The sequence below is a fragment of the Eubalaena glacialis genome, chromosome 3 (genome assembly GCF_028564815.1).
Source record: "Eubalaena glacialis isolate mEubGla1 chromosome 3, mEubGla1.1.hap2.+ XY, whole genome shotgun sequence".
Taxonomy (NCBI): Eukaryota; Metazoa; Chordata; class Mammalia; order Artiodactyla; family Balaenidae; genus Eubalaena; species Eubalaena glacialis.
Window position 1 is genome coordinate 72,255,370 of NC_083718.1, and position 21,703 is coordinate 72,277,072.

General features: G+C 44.3%; 1 protein-coding gene across 1 annotated transcript; it reads right to left on the minus strand.

Moving 5' to 3' along the window:
- Positions 1 to 1,115: 1,115 nt before the first annotated feature.
- MGST3 (microsomal glutathione S-transferase 3) lies at positions 1,116 to 21,278 on the minus strand. Its single transcript, XM_061185782.1, has 6 exons — positions 21,190 to 21,278; positions 6,483 to 6,606; positions 5,290 to 5,363; positions 4,378 to 4,435; positions 2,072 to 2,144; positions 1,116 to 1,360 (listed from the first exon to the last, which is right to left on the minus strand). Exons 2-6 carry the CDS (start codon positions 6,597 to 6,599, stop codon positions 1,224 to 1,226), a joined length of 459 nt encoding a protein of 152 aa, XP_061041765.1. The 5' UTR covers positions 6,600 to 6,606; positions 21,190 to 21,278; the 3' UTR covers positions 1,116 to 1,223.
- Positions 21,279 to 21,703: the final 425 nt, after the last annotated feature.

The following is a 21,703-nucleotide window of genomic DNA, read 5'->3' on the forward strand; positions in this document are numbered from 1 at the left end:
AAAGGCAAAAATCAAAATAAAAAACAACCCAAACCACAACCCTAGCTTATTACAAATTTTTAATTATATTATCTTTTTAAGTCAGGAACAAAAAAACCATACTATTCATCACCACCATCATTTCATAAAGGGACATTTTAATGTAAAAAAGAATACAAGTTAAAGCTTTATAAAAACAGTCCTCATTTTTCTTATTTTGCTCTCCACTGGTGAAAATTTCTCATGAACCAACACTGATCTAGTCCAGCTTTCGCATCCAATGCCCTGAGGACTCCAGGCAGTCATCTAGCCAAAGCTGACCATCTTCAATTGCCGACCAGGGCATTCTATCCTTAAATGTTTTAGCTCCTCGAAGTGGTAGTGGGGTACAATGGAAAAAGCATGGATTTGAGAGTCAGGCCTGGGTTCAAATCCTATCTAATCCGCAAAGGCTACTGAACACTTGAAATGTGGTTAGAGCAACTAAAGAGCTGATTTTTTTTGTTTGTTTTATTTATATAGTATAGCATAAATTTAAATGTAAATAGTCCTATGTGGCTAGTGGCTGTATTGGAAAGCACAGATCTAGACACTATTACTGTTAAGTAGTTTAGGGCCACATTCATTTCTGGAACAGCCATCTCATTCTGCCAACTCGCATTGTTCTCCAAGTCAGCTAAAACCTTTTAAGTCTTCCATATTTTGTTGCTAAGGTTGTCCTTCCCCATTTGTACCTATGCAATCAGATCTTTGCATCCAAATGCAGGAAATTAGATTCATCTCTATTAAGTTTCATAACCTTAAATTTAGTCTATCACTTCAGTTTTTAAGCATTAGAAGCAATCTTCAGTAGAGATTTTTTTTAAATCCTATTGTTATCCTATGTATTAGCAAGTGATAAGATAATCTTATAACTAGCACTAAAAGACTTTCTTCGAGCCCCAGTTTTTCACTGCTGTGGCATGACTATGAACATATTTCCACAAATAGACCCTTTTCCAGCTCACACATTAAGTAAACATCCTCTGGCAGGGTGAGAAGGAGTGCTTAATACCTGTGGCCTCTCTCTCATCTACTAGGAACAGGCTACTTATATTTTAGATAAAGACTCAAAAAGAAATAAGTGAGAGTCAGGGTTAGGTATGAGGCTGACGCCAGGTAAGTTTTTATTTAGGGAAAAAAAAAGTCACTGAAAATAAAAGTCACTCAAAATGAATGAGAGTTTCAAAACACCCTGTAACTCTTTAATGGCAGCTTTTGCACCCACTGCTCAAGCCAGTTCTAACCCAACCAAGATGCTGGAAAGCAGAGCACACAGTGGTGCCCATCAGGCCAATGAGGGCGATGAAGCTCAAGGCTCCCCGTTTCCGCTTTCTAGGTTCTAAAAAAGAGGAAAGAGCAGAAGTTACTGGGGGTGCTCCACAATGACAATGCTGTCAACATCCACCAGCCATTCTGTCAAGGCACTTGGGGTTGTACATTAGACCATCTAGTCTTAGGAGGTCAACCAGCTCTTCAGCCTAAGCTGTCAGTATGTTAGATACTGCATGCAAAGTCGTGTGCCACAACAGTATTGAACTTTAAAACACATTGTGGGATAATAATTAGAGCACCTTTGCTCCAGGATCTTTTGGAGTTTTCCCTCTTCCAAGAGGTAAGTACAGCCAGAAGAATCTCTTCCCCCTTCTCTCTCAGGCACACCATTTATAGTACTGATTAGGAGCAGGGGATCTGGGGTCAGACTGCCTGGGTTTGAATCCTGGCTTTCTAGTTTACACTTAGTAGCTCTGTGACCTAGAGTCTTAATCTTTCTAAGCCTCAGTTTCCTCATCTATAAAATAATATTATCTATGTCATAGAATTGTTGTAAGGCTAAATAGCATATGCAAAGTTCTTAGAACAGCAATTGACACATTGAAAATGCAGAATGCGCTTTGTTACTATTCAAAGGTTAATAAAAAGAAAGAAGATAACAGATCTTTCACCTAAATATCAAGTTACTTTCCCTCTTCTTAAAGCCCTGCTAAACAGGAAAATGTAGTAGTATAAGATTTTAAATTTGTTTCCTTGACAGATGTCAATATGTCCTTACCTCCTGTGTAATAGCCATAAGCATAAAGAACTCGTCCAACAATCCAGGCCAAGCCCAAGCCAGAAACTACACGCTAAAATAAAAGGGCTCTGTTAGTTATTTGCATGAAAGAAACAGGCAGAATTTTATTAACATCTAGGATTGATTACACAATGTTTTAACAAAAAGTTAACAGTTTTATGGATATAGTAAAATACTCCCTACCAAAGTTAGGGTAGAATGAAGTTGTTTCAATCAGGAAAATCAAAGCGCTGTGATCCTTCTATGAACTGCTCAGAGACCTGGGAGGTGATTGCTGGCCTTCTCCTAGGTAGGTGGGATGGGAGGAACCTCCCGGCCTGCCCCAGGGGACTCAGTGTGCTAGAGCACAGGGGAAGGAGAGGCAGGCCTGGGGGTCGCGGAGTAAGCCAGGAGAGGAAACCGACTGAAAGGCAGGACTAGGGGAGGAGCCCTGTGGACAGGAGATGGACTGCACACTCCACGGCTGCGTGCTGCTTCATCTCAGCCAGGTCCCCCCTGGGAGGGCTCTAAGGGGCTGTGCTGTGGCCCACGCATAGGCATGGGGCTCCACTAGAAAAAGTCGGGGGAGTGTGTCATGTTGTGAATCCCAGAACATGTGGTCTTGGAGGGGAAAGTCTCCCCATTCCCAACACCCTTGGGAAGAGAGAGTGAAAACTCATGCAAGATGGGAAATCCTTCCATTTGGACACCCTGCCGGGGTGACCAACCCATTTGGTCTAAAGGAGACAGGGGAGAGGAAGAGAGAGGGTGTGTGAGGACGTGAGTCACTGTGCGTCACTGTCCCCAACTGTCTTTTCAATTTAGCAGTGGCATCAGTGGGGGTGAGGTTCCTACTTTAGGATTTTTATTTGTTTGTTTTGATGATTTTAGGGAAAGTTAAGTATCAGTAGGAGCATGAAACAACTATAAATAAAACCCCCAGGCGCACAAGTCACTATCTAGAAGCTCTGTAGTTTCTGCCAGGTCTCTCTTTAAAGTCGCATAATTACCGTCAACCCAGGAACAATATTAGGTGCTTGTCTTCAGAGTAGTCTTAGAGTATTTCCAAGAACTAAGCACAAGGAATGGGATCTAGGGAAGTGGGACAGGAACGGGGCTGGGGTGAATGTCAGGTGACGCCTAGAGAGACCAGCTAGTCTGTTTAGACCAGCTAGCCTAGTTACTTGCTAGGATTGGGGCTCTTTAGAGGCACAAGAAAGAAACATCTTCTCTAAGAGAGTAGCAGATTTTTCTTTGAAAAAAATACAAGATTTTGAGGTCATGAACTATAGATGTGCCATTCTGGCAGCTGACAAAAAAAGCACAAGGCCATTCAGGTACAGACCAGAGGCTTAAGAAAGTCTCAGAACCAGAAATGTGAGGTGCCAGCACTCTGGTCTGAACTCAATGGAGGGGAAATCTGGGCCCCGAAAAGGAAACACTTTCTGTGTAAGGCAAGACCCCAATGGCAACTAATCAGGCTCAGATAAACTTGCTTTATTTAGATAAGGTGTAGTGCAGACCAAACCTAAGGCTCACAAGGGCCATGGCTGCCTACACGGCCCCGAGGTCCACCCTCACCTCCAGCCCTCACCTCCTGCTCACCACTGAAGCCGCACCGCTCACCGTGCACCACACAGACCAGGCAGGCTCCTGCCCCAGGGCCTCGCCCTGGCTCGTCTCCTGCCTGCAGATGTCTGGAGACATCTGCAGCACCTGCTCCCTCACCTACTGCTTGAGTGTCACCTTCGCATCAAGGCGCTCCTCCTGACCGCCCCACTCAACACTGCCCCCCCCCCAGGCACTCCCTTTCCACCATCCCTGTTTTTGCTTCCTCTGTGGGGCGCATCACCTTCTAACATGCTACACGATGTCCTTGAATTGCTTTTTGTCTGCGACCCCAACTAAGAGTCAGCTCCATGAAACCAGGAGCCTTTGCCTGTTTTGTTCAGGTGTCCAGGAAATGTTCATTGCATGAATAATGTGACAAAGGAAAACTCAATGGACATGAACCTCCTAGGATCAGAGAGACCTGAGTTCAAATTCTGATTCATCTACTCTGTAGCTATTTGATCTTGAGAAAGTTACATAGTATCCAAGAGGTTTCTCATCTGTAAAACACGGGGAAAATTCTACCTACTTTAAGGAACTTTGTAAGAAGTAACTGAATGAAATTCTTTTAAATACATGGTGCCTAGACATTGAAGATGTTCATTAAAGTTTCATTTCCTCTTCCCTCCTGAATGGCTCAGTGAATTAAATCTATTAAATCTAATTAGATGAACCCCCTCCCCGGAAAAACTTACTGGGTGGTAAACACCTCCGACAGCTAGAAAAAATAAGAAGGGAGGGTACACTTCCAACCTGGAATAGATAGAAAAAAAAGGTTTTTTTTTCCTTTAAAGTGCTCTATATAAGTATGTCTATGTAAAACTAAGAACCCTTTACATTCTTACTTGCCAAGTTAGAAACTTGAGAATAAAAATAAACATTGACCAGAGGCAGAAGGCCTGACCGCTAAGATCCACCTTCTTTTGCTCTGCTTGGGATTAGATTAGAGGTAACTCAGAACACAGTGAGTCAAAGACCTCAAATCTGACCAACTGATGAGGCGAATTAGAGTAGATTTCCTTACAGAGCTCAACGCCTCTCACGCCCTAGGCTGGGCGATTCGGTATCAGTTTAGAGTGAACTTGCTGCCAATACTGCAGGAGAGTAATGCAGCATTAAATCCATGTTTGAAAAGGGCACTGGGGGAGGGATGACGTGGGAGGTTGGGATGAGCAGATGTAAGCTAGTATATATAGAATGGATAAACAACAAGGTCCTACTGTACAGCACAGAGAACTATATTCAATATCCTGTAATAAACCATAATGGAAAAGAATATCAAAAAAGAATATATATATATTTATAACTGAATCATTTGGCTGTACAGCAGAAATTAACAACATTGTAAATCAATGTTACTTCAATTAAAAATAAAAGAAATGGAAGAAAAAAAGAAAAGGTTATCTAGAATCCCACCATCCTAACAACTCTTAATTTTGCTTAATATTTAATCTGTTCACTTATACATTTTTAATGATACTTTTAATGAGTATCCATGATCGTCATCATTGCTATTACTCAGCAAACAGAGTACCAAGGGTTGAGGTGTTGGACAGAAAACACCCACTCTGCAGATGTCTTGGGGGCCGGGCAGGGCCAGCACTCACGTGTTCTGGTGGGCCCGCTGAATGCAGTTGAAGAGGTGTCCGTTTTCAGGGTCAGTGCTATACATTGTAGGATACTGTTAAAACAAAGTGTGTGTGATCAAATGGTCAAGTGTAGCATTCAGTGTTGAGAGTTAAAATCAACCTTAAAGATAATGTATCCCAAAGCATCTTCTGCCATAACCTTGGTCAGATGATCAATTTCTGCTTACATGCATGTGGTGACAGAGGTCTCATTCTCAGAGGCAGATTCAATCTGTGTCTATTAATATCCAGTGACAAGAATATATGTCTGTGCCATTCAAGGGATAGAGGCAGCTTGTGCCAAATTCGGGGTTTTTGTTGACGTTATGCCATCACTGGTGGCTTTGGGATGCATTACAAGGATGCCATTGGGAAATAGCTCCTTCCCAAGAGTCAGCAAATACCACATCCTTTTAAGGTTCCCCTTAATGGGGGAACAGAAACTGAGTGTGTGAGAGTTTTAATGTGTCCATCAAAATAATAAACTAGACATGAAAACTTTAAAAGGAGCTCTAATTATAAATTGCTCAAAAGAAGTAGACATTTAAAATTGCTCACCAGGGACAGCTTCAGTAATTATCCCTTCTAGATCAGCTAGAGCTAAAGGAAGCATTCAATAGATCTCCTCCCTATGTCTGATGTCCAAACACAGGCTAACTCAGCACCACGTGCTTCTCTTCTACTTGGGAAACAGGAAAATCACCAGAAGACATCATTTTAAAGTGGCACACCAGGAAACAACTGCTATTTAACCCCCTCCGCCCCCCGTTTTATTTTTGGCCTCACTGTGAGGCTTGTGGGATCTTAGTTCCCTAAACAGGGGTCGAACCTGGGCCCTTGGCAGTGAAAATGCAGAGTCCTAACCACTGGACAGCCTGGGAATTCCCTATTTAACCCCCTTTAGAAAATAATTGTCTTCCTAGCAAAGAGCTCCAGCCAAAAGCACACCTGGTCTTTTTACAGAAGAGACAAAAGTAAAACAAGATGGAAATGACTCTCCAGAAGGGCCCCATATTTCTTGCCTTCCTCCTGCCAGACAGGGGCAGAACTTCTAATAGGAACAGGCCTGAAACTGCCACCGCTGACCACTAGCACCTCACCTTTCCCTCCACAACTGAAAACAAGTTCTTGCCCCGACGAACCCACAGAGGCACCGCTGTGTTCCCACTCACCTCCACTTTGTACTTCTTGCGGGCCTTGGAAACGTTGATGGCTAGATGAGTTACCATTATGAAGCTGGCAGCACCAGTTAGAATCACGAAACCATATTCCTTAGAGAGGACGGCCATCCTGACTCTGTGGGAGAAAGAACACATTCAGGCGCCACCTGGCACTGTGGGCTCCAAGCTGCAGGAGGCCTCAAGAGTGGGATGCTTTGTTACCAGCAAACGTATCGCTACAGATCAAAAAGAGGCATGAGTGATCTGGTGGTTCTAAGAGGTAGAGATATTACTGTATACCACCCAACAGAATTAAAAAATGATTCAAGTCTGCGATATACACACAGAAAAGTTCACGATCACATTGTATATTCTCTTTTGTGCCTGAGTTCTTTTGATCAACATTGCATGTATGAGATTTATCTAAACCATTGCAGTAGTCACTGCTATTGGATGGTCTGGCCACTAAAAACCACAATTTAAAAAAATATTTAGCAAGGCAAAATGCTAAAAGATATAATAAGTTACAGAGAGAGAGACAGAGAGAGAGAGAAAGAGAAAGAAGGAGAGAGAAAGAAAAAGAAAGAGAGAGAAAGAGAAAGAAAGAGAAACAGAGAGAGAAACAGGATATAGTCAGTAAGTACACAGTGATTCCAAGTTTTTCGCTTGTATGTCTATTGGCATCGGGGACACTCTGAGGGCAGGAACCCTAGGGCCTCCCTTGGATCCTGAGGCACGTGCTGGTACAGCAGCAGAAATATCACACTTGTAGGGAAGGGATCAGTTCTAGTTCTTTGAAAGCAGAGCAAGGCTCTGGGCAGCTCTTGGAGAACCCAGATTCTTCATCAAACTAACACTTCAAAACTAACCCCATGATGTGTTCTAGTGCCTGCAATGCAGCTTATTTTGAAATGCATCAAAAAATGATGATACAAGCTAATATAGCAAAATATTAATGCTAGAACCTGGGTGGTAGCTATATGGATGTTCACTATACAATTCTTCCAACTTTTCTGCATGTTTGAAAAATTTCATATGAAATGTTTGGAGAAAAAGCTCATCTCCGCATTTTTCAGTGTTCAGCAATTCCAGCTCTTTTAGCTCTTGTCCTGCTCCAGGAGGAAAGAAGAAAGAAGGAAAGAAACATACCGGAGATCAAGGAGAGGGAAACCTGCTGGGTGGGAAGAAGCACTAATAAATTCAGAGTAAGTTAGTGCTGCCCTCCAGTCTCTCTGAGCATTGATCACCAGATGTCTGAAGGGTCAGAGCACGGCAGGACACAGAGAAATAGCTACAATGCTTCCAGAGATCCTTAGCTGCTGTCTCATCACGTGCATGGCTGCCACAGGCCAACAGCTCCTGTGTGTATTCTGTCTTCAGTTTAAAATTTCCATCCCTGGGAATTCCCTGGTGGTCCAGTAGTTAGGACTCCGCGATCCCACTGCAGGGGACACAGGTTCGATCCCTGGTCAGGGAACTAAGATCCCGCATGCCACATGGCGTGGCCAAAGAAAAAAAAATTTCCACCCCTGAAAACTGTTTGGCTGCAACCTCTCCTGAAAGCCTGGGAAGGTTACCCTGCTCCAAAATGTTTTAGTCATCCTCACAAACAACCCAACAAGATGCTAATATCCCTATTTTCCAAAGAGCACCCAGAGGTTAAGTAATATTCCCAAGGTCTAAAAGAGAAAGTATCCAAGTTGGGATTCAGATTTAGGTTCCAATTCAGTTCCAATGTCCCCTTTCAATCCCACTTGACGATTTAGAGCTGAACTGACATTGGGATCACAGAATCTTTCTCAGTGTGGAATTTGGGGCCAGCAAACAGGTCAGTTCTTTAAAAGTAAGTTTCCCTTAGGTCTGCAAAATAACATTTGGAACCAAAATCCTAAAATCTGCCCACCCCCAACCATGTTTCACAATAATTCCCGTTAGTTTCCCCTGCTATATTCTTTCTTTACCTAGAGCTGCTCGCGGAGGGGCACCCAGCATCCCCTCCTCCGGGACAGGGGACACACACTGGAAAGGGCCGTCCCCATGACTCAGCATGGGAATCACCTCCAGGTCAGCCTCTCCTGGGCCATCTTGTGTGGCTGCGGAGAGCAAGGAGTCTTTGGCTGCCTTCCAAGCTTCCCTGCCCTCATTCTCTTTTAGAATTAGTCCTTTCCAGAGTTTAAAAAATCAGCTTGGGGAGGAAGCTTTGGTAGTAGTTATTAAAACAAAAATATGGGGTGAATACTGAACACCTCTTTGAAAATAAATAAACATGACTACCTGATATCCCTGGAGTTCAACACATCTGGGCCAAACAGGCCACTGAAAACGAAGCTGTCTCTAACTTTGTCAAAAGCCGCCTGTTTAAGAACGATACAATTAAGCATATCTGGTTTAGGTCAAAGTGTGCAAGTTGAAAGTCTGTTCAGACCTCACCTTTAGACAGGAGGCTAGGCTCTCTCGCAGCCTGGGGTAACCTTGTGTTGGTGCAGACTTTTCAGCTCATTTTTCATCTCCCCCCAAATCCCATAAGCTCCATTTTATAGAAAAGGAAGTGGAGGCTCAGGTAGAGAGATGAGGTCAGAGCTAAGACCAGAGCAGGTTTTAGAATTCTTCCCCAAATACTCCAGCTAGCCCAGGCAAAACATTAGAATTCGGTGGCTCGGTCACTGGCCTCTCTTTTTCTGGCCTGTAAGGATTTGGGTAGGAGAAGCTAGGTGGCAGGACAGAGAAGTGTCCTTTGAGTAGATGTTTCTATTGCAGGCAATGAACACTCAGAAAGGCAACCGCTCAAAAACCTGCAATTAGAAATTAATGTTTACTACTGACCTCCTCTTCCAAAGTATAAATGCAACCTGGGAGGTTACACTTTTAGGCAGTCACACCCTAGTGAAAGTGACTCTCCTCACACTTTGGTACGGTGATAGGTACTGAGGGGAAAAGAATCTAGGTGAGGGCAAGCAGAGCCAGGAACAAGACCTTTGAAGGACAGAGAATTTACAGTAAGGGAGACCCAGAGTCCGATGCTAAAGTGGGTGGTGTGCAAAGGACAGTGTAATCGGTCAGGAAACAGTGAGCGTACTAGGGGCAGGAGGAGAGAGGCGGCCCTCTCCAAGGCTCTCCCTGCGGGAGCCCTGGACACACCTGCATAGGTGCCAGAGCCAAGCCTGTTCAGCCCGCCCTGACACCTCCTTGCACTTTCACCACATGAGGAGCCCTGCTTCACAGGCCATTGCAGCCAGCACTTCCCAGCTGGCGTGATCAGGGCTAGAACAGAAAGAGCAGCCAATTGCATCAGATACTAAGCTCCCGTGAGGGAGGGACCGTGTGTGTCCGGCATCCCCCGTGCCAAGCACAGAGTGTGTGCTTATAGAAAGCTGTGGAATAAATAAAGCAAGCTGTAAGTCCAGGTAGCTTTCAGAATGCGTCCTCCGCTCTGCACAGTGCCTGGCATAAAGTGTGTGCCTAACCCATGTCAGTTTCCTTTCTTCCCCTCAAAGCATCTACTGAAACAATGGAAGCAATTGGATGTATGAATTCCTGGAGAAAGAGGAGATCAGAACACAGAGAAAAGCTCTGTCGCTACAGCTGCTGAAAACATAAATCCAATAGGGACTGCAAAATGCTTAAGGCTTGTCCTTTAAGGAAAGAATCAGTTTAATTCACTTAGGGTTCAAAAGAAAAACTTCGTCATTTGCTGAATCCTTATTTTCTGAGGAATCCAGGGCAAAGAGATGCACGCTCCCGCCCCATCGCGTGGGTGCGGGTGCGTACACTGGCGAAAGGGGAGGCACCTCGGCTCACAGCAGCCACGTTCCAGGCAGCTCCAGCCACGCCCGAGGTTGGGCCGGCCCCGCAGCTAGCAGATAGCTCCCAGGGCACAGGCTTGAGAAGCTGATACGTGCAACACAACCTCTTTCTGACATGAGCACGCATTCGGACTGCACACTATAGTTTGTTGATTACATACCTGCTCTGTGTCACTGGCAACCCGTATATCCACCCAACAAGATAAGGTTCTTGGGGGTGGGAGCTCTGCCCTAGACTTTGCCTTCTACATGGTGATAGACACACAGCATGCAGTCCAATGGTCCTTTCGGAGCTGAACTTTCATGACTGGTATAGATTACTTTGTAACTCACTTGGTTGTATAATAGCACTTGTTAATTATCACGCAGTTTCCGAGGTTAGTCGCACACCAGCTGTAAAGATTAAAATTTATGATTTGTACAAATAAAAATTTATTTAGTTACTTTGTAGTATTACACGCTGCTGGGAGAAGTGTAAAACAGAACCACCTGGAGGACAGCCTGGCGGCAGGCAATATGCTTTACATTGTTCATAACCTTTTGCTCATTAATTCTACTGGGAATCTATCCTGGGGTAATAATCAGGAAGGCAAACAGATGTGGTTCAAAGACATTCACTTCAGCACTATTTATAACAGCAAAAACAGAAATGGTATAGATGTCCAAACAAAGAGGACTAATTAAATAAATAATATATCTGTAAAACAGAATAGTATATAACCATTAAAAATGGTGAAACATTAAAGATGGTGAAACAGACTTAATATACAGCATGTTAAGTTAAAAAAAAAAGAAAATAAAAAGTGTATATCTAGTTTTCACAATAATAGAAAAAATTAAAGAAGAAAATATCAAAATCATAAGCATAGCTATTTCCAGATGGCTGAATTATAGATTTTCCTTTGTACCTTTCTATAATGTGCAAAATGAGCAAATATATACCAAAAAAGTTATGTAAAAACATGGCCTGACAATAATTAGTAATCGAGGAGACAGGAGGAATAGACAGTATGTTACAAAGGAACCAAAGAATCGGACCTGATTTTTAGCTTGAATCCTGTCACTTATCTACTATGTGCAGTATAGAGACAGCCTTGCAGGTAAGGGGGCAGTTTTGGAATCACATTGTCTGGGTTTAGAACCTGGATCTCATATTCCTAGCTGTGTGTCCTCGGGAAAATTACTCAACGTCTTTCAAGCATCCTTGGTTTCCTCACTAGTTAATTGGAGAAAATCATGGCACCTACCCCACACCATATAGTTGTTGTAAAGATTAAATGGGAACACTGTCTCTAAACACCCATCAGGATGCCTGTCACATAGTAAGTACTCAATAAATGTTATATATCAGGTTATACTATGTGTGCTAATGTTCTGTTAACCGTCTTTGCCCTGATTCAGTGATAAAAGCGGATGTTCGAATACATGATGATGAGATACATTTAAGAATTTATAATTTAGAATTATCATTTTAAAATAGCAAACAAAGCTTAGAACTACATATATTCCCCTCCTTTTTGAACTCTTAATAGCCAGCCATGTTATAATATATTATCTGAAGGGCACGAGTATTCAGAAGGAAGCAGGCTTCTAGTACAGACTATGGAAATCAGCAAACTGCAGTCATGCAAACCCTCCCTGTAGCCAGACATGCTTATCCCCGCATGGGGCTGAGCATCCGTTCATTTACTTGTCCAAGTTTACTGAGTGCCTACTATGTGCTACTCAGTGGGCCCATGCTGGGGATGAGGTGAACAAGCCAGACTTTGGTCCCTGCCCTCAGGAAGCTCATGTTTTACTGGGGAAAGCAGGCAAATAAGTAAACAAATACCCAATTCCAGATTTTTCCTTCATACCAATGATCAGAAACTGTGTACAAACCCCCCCACCCCCCCCCCCCAAAAATGAAACTAAAAGGGTTGGGGAAAGGCAGAGATAGGACAGAAGTGTTTCTGTTCTCTCTTCACTTCTTAGTAACTACAGAGGTGTATGCTCCTAGTTAACTGTTTCCTGGCAGTCTTGAGTCAAAATAGTTCAGTTGAGAGAACAATTAAGTTGAAGGTTTAAAAGGAATTAGTTTTTCTTTTTATTTAGAAAATTCGTGTCACTTATTTAATAGTAGAGATCCTTTTGGGAATGTTTTTATTCCTAGCAGACTTGAATACTGTTTATGATTTGCCTTTTCCCATGGGAAAATCCACAGGAGTAGAGACGGTGGGAATTCTGGAATTAGACTTGTGTTCAGACCCCACCTGTGGGACCCTGGAAATGTTACTTAATTTTTCTGCCAAATGGGAGAATACTATTTACTTCACAGGATGGTTTGAGGAGTTAAATGAGATAAACTAGACTAAGCATCTGGTATGAACCCTTAATAAATGTTGGTCCAAACACAAAGACATTGTACATCCTGGCAAATGTACATGTCTGTCCACATATGTAATACTTCCTAAATAAGGAGATACTGATTTTTCTACAAATCTATAACGTGCTCTGACTTAGAAATTAGTTCTGATACTGTTTGGGATAGATTCAAATTTGGCAAAAGGTTGGTCTACTTAGATTCCTGACGTGGACAGCATAATGACAGAAGGAGTTAGTTCCCTAGTGTGGACAGCATGAGTCCCAGAACACTTAAGTCACTTACTCAACCACAATATACAAAGTGCTTACTCTATGCCAGGCAATGTTGAGTTGTGGGAGATACAGCAGTGGACAAGATGGGGGTCCCTGACCTCAAGGCACTGACACTCTAATGATGAGAGAAGACTGACAACAAATACGCAAACAAAGGCAACCTGAGAGAGTGATGACTGTTATGGAGAACATACAGGGCGGTGATGTGGAGGGAACGGGATGGAGGTGGGGCTACTCCAGCAGGATCATCTGGGGAAGATCTTTTTTCTGTGGCCAACATCTTCACTGACACATAAATGAGGAAGAAACAGCCACACAACGTTATGGGGAAAAGAACATTCCAATCAGAGGGAATAGCAAGTGCAAAGGCCCTGGGTGAGGAAAAGCCTGGACCCCAGCACATGGTGGGAACATCAGGAAATAAGGTTAGAGAGGACAGATCCAGATTATGAGAGAGTCTTTACAGGCCATGTAACAGTCAATACTTCTTGCTTCTCCCTCAACGGACTAAGATGAGATGCGTAGAGGAAGAAAGGGTATGCAATTAAGTGCCAGCAGAGGAAGCATCACTTCCCAAAGAGAAAGGTGTTTGACCAAGCAAACATGCACCATCATTAACTATGCAAGCCCTCGGGTGGATTCAACTCCTACACGTGGAAAGAGCTTTCCAGGTATGAAAAGGGACCAGGAACAGTACAGACCCTAAACGTAAGGAGGAAAGAGTTCTGAAAAGGAAGAAGTGGACACTTCTGTCAAGAAGCATGAACAGGCTAAGAATATGCCTTTGGCTTTGGTGAGGGGGAACCCTGGTTTTAGGGAGATGGTAGAAGGTGGAAGTCCATGTGTTGAGGGTTAAGAGACAAGTGGGCTGTGAGGTAATACACATCAGGCAGTTCTCCCTCCTAAATGTGCTCACACTGTCCAGTCCTGCCAGTATGGCCCCATGCAAGTCCTACCACTTGCCATGCAGCCTTTCCTCCTCATGGACCCTCACCAGCCACAGGCTCTACCTTTGGATGTTTGCACATTTTGAGAATACTTTAGAAACAGAATTATTTCTACAACAGATATTTTTAAACAGCAGCATTTCTGTGTGTAACTTTTTTATTTATCAAAATATATATTACTGGCCAAACATGACTTTCTGAGGACATATCAGGTTGGAGGAAAAAAACTAGGAACAGTATTTGAAGCAGGTGGGGCATGGGACAAGGGGCAGCAGAAAAACCCCAGGCCACAGTGGGTGTCTAGGGGTAGATCGGAGAACACTGGTGCCCTGGTGACCGGTGGGGCCTTAAGGTCTATGGGACAGCATAGTGGAAGGAAGAGTATTTGAGGCAACAACTCTTTGGTGCATCCAGTGAGTAGACACCCAGTGGATTTTTAAAAAGCCACAAGGCACCATTGTAAAGTCTTACTTTAGGAGTGATCAAGCTTGGACTTAAAATGAGGCAGTGTTGGTCTCACCCCTAGAAGATATGCTCTATTCCAGTGCCTGAGTTAGCAACATGGAGTTTCATTATGATATTTGGCTAAGGTACTCTCCTATAGGAATGTGACTGACAGATTCACCTGGAAACATCACTACTCCAGCGCTTATACTTCGCTCAACCTTTCCTCCAATTCCTGCTTCTGCCACAACTTGCCTTATCTCACTGGGGCAGGGGTTCCTTCAGTTACAAAAGGGTTACTCAGAGAACTTCCTGAACTACATTCAACGGAATACTACTGGGGTAAAGCTCTCCCTCACTTATTTACTCCACTCCATCTTAGCTGCCAATAGAAACTCCCCAGGGCACAATCAACACTGCACAAATGGAGCAAAAGGCAGGCTTTATCATTTGGGCACTGGCCTCAAATAATTTATGACTTCTGAGCCATGAAGTTACAACAACTTATCTTCTCCTAAATGAAAATCAATCAAACGTCTTAAGGGAGAGAGGATTTCAACTTTCAGCTCTCTCTTTGCCCTCAAACAAATAAAAGCCAGTGTGGACAATGGTAACCCTTACTTCCATTTGCAAGATTGCTCCCCTCCAACTCTACTGCAATTTCTCAGCAGTCTTTTTTTTTTTTTTTTTTTTTTAAATATTTCAGCTTATTTATTTATTTTTTTTTTAACTTTGGGTTTATTTTATTTATTTATTTATTTATTTATGGCTGTGTTGGGTCTTCGTTTCTGTGCGAGGGCTTTCTCCAGTTGTGGCAAGTGGGGGCCACTCTTCATCGCGGTGCACGGGCCTCTCATCATCGCGGCCTCTCTTGTTGCGGAGCACAGGCTCCAGACGCACAGGCTCAGTAATTGTGGCTCACGGGCCTAGTCGCTCCGCGGCATGTGGGATCCTCCCAGACCAGGGCTCGAACCCGTGTCCCCTGCATTGGCAGGCAGATTCTCAACCACTGCACCACCAGGGAAGCCCTTTTTTTTTTTTTTTTTAATGCATCAGGAATGGGACAATGCTAAAGCACTTACAGACTGACTTGGAGCCATTCCCCAATGTTTCATTAAAATCCTTATTTGGCTGCCTGTACTATTAATCCAATCTTCCTTATATATGGTCCTTTATTTTATTTTATTTTTAAAATTTATTTATTTTATTTATTTAGTTTTGACTGCGTTGGGTCTTCATTGCTGCGTGAGGCTTTCTCTAGTTGCGGCAAGCGGGGGCTACTCTTCGTTGCGGTGCACAGGCTTCTCGTTGCGGTGGCTTCTCCTGTTGCAGAGCACAGGCTCTAGGTGCGCAGGCTTCAGTAGTTGTGCCACGTGGGCTCAGTAGTTGTGGCTCGCGGGCTCTAGAGTGCAGGCTCAGTAGTTGTGGCGCACGGGCTTAGTTGCTCCGCGGCATGTGGGATCTTCCCAGACAGGGCTCGAACCCGTGTCCCCTGCATTGGCAGGAGGATTCTTAACCACTTTGCCACCAGGGAAGCCCTGGTCCTTTATTTTACAAGGCATTTTCATGAGAATAATACAAGGATGGTAACTTAAAGGGCTTCATGTGATCACATCAAGTGGACCTCCATGAGTCCCCAACACTGGGAGCTGGTTCCAAAAACTCTGAGGTTGTGCTAGGGGTCTACTCAGCCTGTACTCTTTTAATGAGGTAGCTGTCCAGCCTCGTTTCTGCCTCCAAATGTATCTACAAAGGAATAGTCCTCAAAATTATTTCTAGGCAAGGCAGCTGAGCCCATATAAAGCTAAATGGAGAAACTTGAGATCCTAGAGGCAAGCAGCACAAAGGTAATTCCCTGTTTCCATGATGGGAGAGAAAAAAAGGAGAGTTACAGAATTTCTTTGGGTCCATCCTACATTTTCAAAATGCCAGTCTGGTCAATTCTACAGTACACAGATGATAAAATCTGTTTGAGTGTCAAAGTTTCAAATGGCAGTGAGATTTTTAAAAGAGTACATGGGGGCTTCCCTGGCGGCACAGTGGTTAAGAATCCACCTGCCAATGCAGGGGACATGGGTTCGAGCCCTGGTCCAGTAAGATCCCACATGCCGCGGAGCAACTAAGCCCGTGCACCACAACTACTGAGCCTGTGCTCTAGAGCCCATGAGCCACAACTACTGAGGCCCGCGCGCCTGGAGCCCGCGCTCCGCAACAAGAGAAGCCACCGCAACGAGAAGACCGTGCACCACAACGAAGAGTAGCCCCCGCTCGCCGCAACTAGAGAAAGACTGCACGCAGCAACGAAGACCCAATGCAGCCAAAAATAAATAAATAAAATAAATAAATTTATAAAAAAAAAAATTTAAGAAAAAAGAGTACATGGACAGTTAAGGAATAATAACCATGTGAAGAAAAATAACTATTCCCCACAATTGTTTTGCATATTCAGTAAATATCACTCCAAGGGCTAAAAATGAAAAGTTAGTTGAATAGGCAGGCCATTATTTGTCCAGCCTTGAATATTAACTCAAGTGAGGCAAACAGCAGAGGCAGGTCATAAAGTGGGTCTTTCCCGGTTTCTGATATTCTTTAATTCCTCATCAGTGTTGCTGGCAGAACACTTGGAAAGTGGAAGCACACTACAAGTTAGGGGGGATGGAAAGATCTGTCTTCTTAAGAGATAAATGTCCTATAAATCCAAATATAGTCAATTGTATAGTTAAGTAGCCACAGCTTGGAATATAAAATATTCAAGTTCCACATGTCATTTTAATTCCAACACTCTCGTGAACTGTCTGTGCTGATGACAATGACTACATTACTGCGCTGGCTGAGAGCGGGAGCGGGGAGGGAAGGACCAGCTTGATGCTCGAGTCCAAGTGAATGTTTCTTGGTTATGTGGGATGAGCCTGCATTGACACAAATAAACTCTGTTAAGGCCAAATAAGCAAATTACCTGCTCTTTTCTCCTCTGGAGTCTGACTTCTGTGTGAAAAGGCACTAGACACATATGCTTAACTGAATCTCCCCTGGGAAAAACTGGTAATTCAGCTCTTCAGGAATCTAAGAATAGTAGATTGTAAGACAGAACAAATCCTAGGTTCCCCTGTTTGTAGGATGACAAACTTTCCCAAACAGATTCTTGACCCAAAAGGCCCTATGGGCGAGAGTTCCTTGATGTGCTGACCTAAAAGCCCTGAGCCACGCTGGACCATCTGGAGCCCAGCCTCCAGGGAGGTGTGATCCCAGGGACAGGCTGCAGGACATTTCCCATAGTATGAAGGCACCAATCTCAGAGGACAGGGAAGAGAATGGGAAGAAGTTATGGGATGCAGAAGAAAATAAAAATCTTGTAACAATTCATTCAAGGGAGCTGATCTGACAAAGTCAATGCAGGACAAAGCGTTTCACCTAAATGGAATGCTCACTTTAAGTCCACATCTACCACCTTCCTCAGTAGTGCCTTAGAATGATTCCTTTCCTGATGTATCCCTTACTGAATGCTGGGTACCACGTGCAGTGCAGGGCTACAATGGTGAACAAGACTGAGAAAGAAGGTCCTGACCTTCCAGAATACAGAGTCAAATGGAGCGAGACAACTTAGGAGGATCATGAAACAGGAAGGTAACAGATTGAGCTAAGGGCTCTGAAGGATGTAACAGTGATGTGAGAGTGAGCACACAGGTAGAGAAAACAGCAAGTACACAGGCACGGAGACAGGAAAGGGGTTTACTTGTATAAGGATGAAAAAGGAGACCAGTGTTGGCTGAAGGGTAGTGATATAGCCTAGAGGAAGAGTGGTAGGAGAAATCAATGATTATTAATAACACTTATTATTAGCACATATATTACTTAATGTGTGTCAAACACTGTTCTAAGTAGTTCATCAATATTAACTCATTTAAACCCTCACAGCATCCCTATGATATATTATTACTCCATTTTACAGATGAAGAAACTGAACATCAGAGAGGTTAAGTAATCTGCCCAGGGACACGCAGCTATAACAGAGAAAGCCTGGATTCACACACAGCCAGGCAGTCTGGCTCCACAGTTATGCTCTCAACCCTTGGCTGTATTGTCTCTCAATGAGGTTGGGGACCAAGTCTGACCACACTTGACCTCTTTTGAAACTTTTCTACCTCTCCGGACCCTCTCCTGAGCATAAAATATATTAACGAGAACAGAAAGCTAATAATTAACTCCAAGCCTGTGACTGATTAAAGCCTGAGAGCTTTCTAATTGGAAGAAGAAAAAAACTTGGAAAAGGTCCAAAAAGGAACTTTTTTTTTTTTTTTTTTTCTTTTTAATTAGTGTCAGCACTGCAGTATGACAGGAGGAGAGATTACAGGGGAAAAAAATCCTCCAAACTTTCAGGCATACAGGTTTGCAAAGGGCAAAGCAACACAAAAATTGGCACTTCATTTTTACATCACGATTTCCATATAACCTGTCCCTTAACTGGAATTATATAGGAACTGAGGGGCAGAGTGAAACTAAGCCCTGACTTCCCAAAGAGGAAAAAAAAAATCTCTAATGAGTCACATGGACACCATTTGGATTTTCCATCACAAGAAATGTGGGTGGATTGTATGCAGTGAATTCTTAGCAGCTGCTGAACAAGTCCCCACCAGGCTACCAGCCATTCTGAATGAAGGAACTGCATAGGCTGCAGGCTCCTGCCTGAAACAGGGGTCTAACTCTTCAGGCCTGTCTGTACTTAGAATGAAGTTGTGTCACAATCATTCACATTTCTTAGGCTGGAGAAATAAAATAACACTATTAAATAAAAAAGAGTGAACTAAGTCACCAAAATATTAGAACACAAGTTTCAGTTAATAAATGGGTCGACTCTAGAAAGAACTCAGAGCGTAACAGGGGACGGATGATTCTAAATGCTGAACTCCTTAAAGGTATTTGCAAATGTATTTGGAAGGTAGTACAACTTCCCCATAGGAAGATAGGCACGTAGACACTGTAAGAGATAGCGAGGGAAACACAAAAATTCTATTTTACATAGCAGTAACCTACCTAACTGCTGAATTCTCCTTTTTCAGGAGGATGGTATACTCATAAGTAGTATTAATGAAACCAGTTGTAAAAACCGTAGCAGTATATTCTTTTAAACACATATTGCTTTAAAAAATGCTAAAATGGTTCATGGTCAATTGTGGTTGGCAAGGGTGTTCTGAATACAGATTCAGAATATTTAAATAGAAATATAGGGAAGAATATATTTAAATATTGCTAGCTGTGCAGTAGGCACTAAATTACTCTTTGACAGATTGATTTGTCATCCACTTCATTCCAGGTTTCTCCACATAGGTTCAGTCTCTTGGCTATCCTCCAGGTTAAGAGGTTCCCCTTCATGGACTGCGTCTCTGCAGAACTCTAAACTGGCAGGATTAAGTCTAAATAAGGGGGAAGACTGCCCTTCTCCAGTTTTGTTCCTTAATCTAAGGAGGCCCCTGCAGTGCAGTTTCTATGACTGGGCACAGTACCTCTACACAGTACCTCTGTTTTATATGTAGTAACATCATTTGTGGGGGGAATCACTTGACAAAGTTTTCTATTTCTGTAACATTGTCAGGAGGAAAGCTTTACAGAACGTCTTCCCCGGCTGAAAGTATTTGTTTGGATTTTAGATGTAAACTTATTTAACTCTGTTAAATTTAACTCCCGTGAGAATAAACATTGTTGATCCCCTGACTCAGATACTATGCTCTCATCACTGAATTCGTTGACCTAAACATAGTCTGTAATTTTGACCAGTAACCTTGGGTGCTTCCCAGAAACTGTAGGCTCCCAGTGATCTACAGATTTCCCAAGAGATGCCCTTGCTTCCACCGACAGAGGAATCGAAAATCTGCGGCAATTCCACATGACCACGCCCAGGTCTACAGCACCTGCAAAGAGCCATATATCTGCAGAGCAGTAAGTGTCCTTCCCTCCAGATCTCCCTTTCTCCAGTTAGGGGATTCAAGCCGCAAGCCCGTAGCTCTTTTCCTACCCACCCTCCTGTCTCTGCTTTCCTTTTACCTCCCTTCCCACACTCACTTGTCCCCTAAGCTACAATATAGCGGTAAACTCGTGACTCCCAAGGAAAGTGATAGCAGAAGCCAGAACTTCAGAGAATGACTTACCAACCAGCCTCCAGCCCCTTCCACCGCCCCGCAGCTGCCCCACCGCTGTGGCCCTAGCGCTCCCTGCAGCAACACCAGATGAGGGAAATTCTCTGAAATCAACCTCAACAAAGACTCCGCCTCCTCTCCTGCTCTAAGGCAGCGGTAAGAAATGACCCACCCGTAGGTTCCAATTCAAACATACGACAAACGTTTCTATGAAACCAGGGGAAAACAAACACAATTCCCTGGGAGACCCTCCCGGAAGGTCCCTAGCAACACATGCACATCCGCAGCTGGCGCAGCGCTCGCAGGCCACTTTAAAAACCTGTGTTACCGATCAGGCCTGCACTGCCAGCTGCCCCTGCAGTGCCCTGCCCGCCCCTCCTGTGCACCAGAGATGCAGTTGGCAAGGTCAGGTGGGCTCTGGGAGGCAGAAAGAAGGAGCCCGGCGTCGGCACAGCCCAGGGAGCGGAGGAGGGAAAAGGAAGTAACTGAGGAAGGGTTGACCTTGAGAATCTCCCTGAGTTTTAGATAGCGAGGCCGGCCCAGCTTAGACGCTCCAAACCCACTACATCATGGGGAGGATGGAGGGCAAAGGGGATGGGAAGGTAGAAAGAAATCTACAGACAAGAAGGGAGAGAGAGAGAGAGAGAGCGAGTCCCTATTCAGCTTGGGATGGCCGAGATACGGGCGGTGCCCAGCGCAGGAGCTGAAATGCCTCCGAGGCCCACGCTCCTCGCTGCCCGCAGGAGCGGGGACTCACCTGGATCACCTTCGTTCGGCTGGTGCAGAACGCAGCGCGCAGCGGAAGTGTAGGTGCGGCACCCTTGGCCTCCTGCAGAGTGGGGCGTGGCTCGGAGTAGTCCCCGCCCCCTCCCGGGGCAGCGCGAGACCACGCCCTGAAGGCGGGGCTCTGGGTGTCCGAGAGAGCTCTCTGAGCACCACTTCTGGGCCGCTGGTCTTGAGGCAGAGGCTGCATTTTCTTCCTCCTCACCGTTGTCCACAGATTTACCCCTCCTACTCCCAAATGCATTTATCTGTTCCTTTCAGCAAATGCCCTCGTGGCCGCCTTCCTAAACTGTCCCAGCCAGTTCATACTTCTCGGATTGAGTTTGCAGCACGGTAGCACGGCAATAATTTATCCCCAGCAGAGCCACCGTAGCTTGCTTCTAGGGGCTCTGGGGTGAGGGCGGGGGCACGGGTTTGCAGGGCGCGTGCGGGCAAAGGGGAGGTCACCAGAGCCGGGTGGCGAGGCTGGGATGGGTGCGTTCTGGCTG